Source organism: Macadamia integrifolia, chromosome 12 (genome assembly GCF_013358625.1).
Source record: "Macadamia integrifolia cultivar HAES 741 chromosome 12, SCU_Mint_v3, whole genome shotgun sequence".
NCBI lineage: Eukaryota > Viridiplantae > Streptophyta > Magnoliopsida > Proteales > Proteaceae > Macadamia > Macadamia integrifolia.
In genome coordinates, this window is record NC_056568.1 from 14,688,454 (window position 1) to 14,691,087 (window position 2,634).

Below are 2,634 nucleotides of genomic sequence, written 5' to 3' on the forward strand. Positions count from 1 at the left end.
AAACAGTAAAAAATTTATACCTAATAAAAAAGATAAGGACAAAATCAACCTTGACACGCCAATCCAATCCGACCCGGATCGGTATACTGTCCCCTAAATCCATGGGTGAGATACATAGGATAGTCAACATCTTCTACGTCTCTTCATCTCATTCTTCCACTAACTTCCTCCTTTTGGCAAATGGGAAACCGAAAAAATATTAGTTAACTGAGGACTAATACTATTTTGATAGTTCCACTCACTCTCTCTCTCTCTCTCTCTCACACACACGTCCTCTGAGTGCCCTATGATATATAAAAAAACCTCACTTTGCCGTCCTCATCTTCTCATTCTCGCTTCAGTCTACTATGGAGAGGCCCATTCGATCACTTAGGTTTCTTCTTCAGCTTTCCTCTCTTCTCTTTCTCAACCAACCATGGTTCTCACTGCAAGAGACCACGCCGCAACAGCTTATCAAAGGCTTCACAGCCACTCCATACCCATCCGTATCATCTTTCCAACCCCTTCTCGACAACCCCAACGGAACTTTCTCTCTTGGGTTCCTCCGAAATGGAACTTCCCAACTCGCTCTCGCCATCATTCATGTCCCTTCTTCAGAACCCGTTTGGCTCGCAAATCCAAATCGTTGGGCTCTCTGGTCAAACCCAACAGAGCTATTCTTCAATGGTAGTTTCGTCTTGTCCGATCGACACTCAGGGGTTCTTTGGTCAACTGCTACCGACGGTGACTTCATCGTTCTTGAGGAGAATGGAAATCTTCAAATAAAGAAGTTCGATAGTTCACCTATAATCGTATGGCAGAGTTTCGATTTTCCCTCCGATACTCTTCTCGAGAATCAAAATTTCACAGTCAATATGTCTCTGGTTTCATCAAATAATCTCTATTCTATGAGAATGGGAGACAATTTTTTGGGCTTGTACGCCGAGTTCAAAACAGGGTTGGATCAGATTTACTGGAGACACAGAGCTTTGGAAGCGAAAGCAACCATCGTCGTTGGCAATGGATCCATTTATGCTCGGCTAAGCTCGAATGGGTTTCTGGGTATGTATCAAACAGAAGCAGCTCCAGTCGATATGCAAGTTTTTAATACCTTTCAAAGTTCGATTTCAGGGATCCGACGATTCAAATTAGAATCGGATGGGAACATCAAAGATTATTACTGGGACGGATCGAAATGGGTTTTAGATTTTGAAGGGATCCAAGACGCATGTGACCTCCCAAACCCATGTGGATCGTACAGTCTTTGTATTCCAGGGGGAGGTGGTTGCTCGTGTTTGGATAACAGAACAGAGTATTCCACCTCCGGCGATTGTTTCCCACCGGAATCCGGCGATTTCTGCGGTGGGATTGACCAAGATAAAGGGGATTCGTCTTGGGTATTGACAAGAAGCGGCGTTGAGTTGCCTTACAAGGAGTTGATGGGGTTTGAAACAATGGGATCTTTGGAGGAATGTGAGAAGTCCTGCGAGAGTAACTGTACTTGTTGGGGAGCTGTATTCAATAACGCTTCTGGGTTGTGTTACCCAGTTGGGTATCCGATAAACACATTGGTGAGTGTAGCAGATGATAGCAAGATTGGGTATTTTAAGGTGAGAGGAACTGAAGGAGGGAAGAGAAGAGGAATGGGTTTTGCAGTTGGGATAGGTCTGTTGGTTGGTGCGGTTGTGATCTTTGTTGGGGTTGGTGGGTTTATGATATACAAGGTTTGGAGGAGGGAGAAGGAAGGAGATGATATGTTCAAGGAGGAGCAGCGGTTGTCTTACAGGGATCTGCTGCGATCCTCGAGCTCTGTATCAGTTGAGCTCTCCAAGAGATGAAGATAGGTCGGCCATCTACTTTGACTTTTTTCCTGGTTGAAGTGGGTCCCACTTTTAACCAACTGGACGGTGATGATGGTATGGTGGGGTTGGAGGGAAACAGGTTACAGACAGTGTGAGTCGTTGGATTAGGATTTCACAAGGAGATTACGTGGGAAAACAATGCAGCTCAGTCTGCTAGTTAGATTGGGAAGGAAAAAAGAGACAAAAATGTTTTCAATCTCTCTGTTTAATTAAGCTTCTCTACTGTTTTATTCTGCTTGTAAATTGGAATTCTTTAAGGAAAGTGGGCGTTTTGCGCGTGTTTATTAGATTTTGTTGTGGTCTTTGCGGATTGCTGGCTTGCAACTTGCAAGCACAGCCAATTAACCTAATTTCAAAGACCAACTGTAGGGTTGGTGGGACCCACTCAATTTTATATTCAGTTCTAGGGTTATAAATGTATAATCAAAATCTGAATTCGTATCCGTATTTATCTTCGATTAGGGGTATTCATATCTGGTGAAAGGATATCTGGATTCAAATTATCCAAAAAGAATTATATGATCCAATCAATTACTAATTTTGAGGGTTCTTAAAGTTTAGATAAATTCTAGAGAATGAGGAAAAAAATCAAGATAACTTAAAAAAATAGATTAAGAAAGAATTGAATTCAATGGGGGAGGATCGGACGGATTACACAATTTTGAAAGAAAAGATAGATGAAAATTCGAATTTGATTAGCACTAGTATTCATTAAGGGTATCCATATCCAATGAGGAAGTATTTGAATCCGATCATATCCGATCCATTTGCATCCTTAATATTTTACCATTAA

The 2,634-nt window shown here is 42.0% G+C and overlaps 1 protein-coding gene across 1 annotated transcript; it reads left to right on the forward strand.

Moving 5' to 3' along the window:
* The first annotated feature begins 279 nt into the window (after positions 1 to 279).
* On the forward strand, positions 280 to 2,128 carry LOC122058471 (PAN domain-containing protein At5g03700-like). Its single transcript, XM_042621159.1, has one exon. It carries the CDS (start codon positions 348 to 350, stop codon positions 1,815 to 1,817), a length of 1,470 nt encoding a protein of 489 aa, XP_042477093.1. The 5' UTR covers positions 280 to 347; the 3' UTR covers positions 1,818 to 2,128.
* The last annotated feature ends 506 nt before the right edge of the window (positions 2,129 to 2,634 follow it).

Bases quoted from the DNA above. Each gene is read 5' to 3' on its own strand.
- LOC122058471 (XM_042621159.1), top strand. From the start codon at position 348: ATGGAGAGGCCCATTCGATCACTTAGGTTTCTTCTTCAGCTTTCCTCT.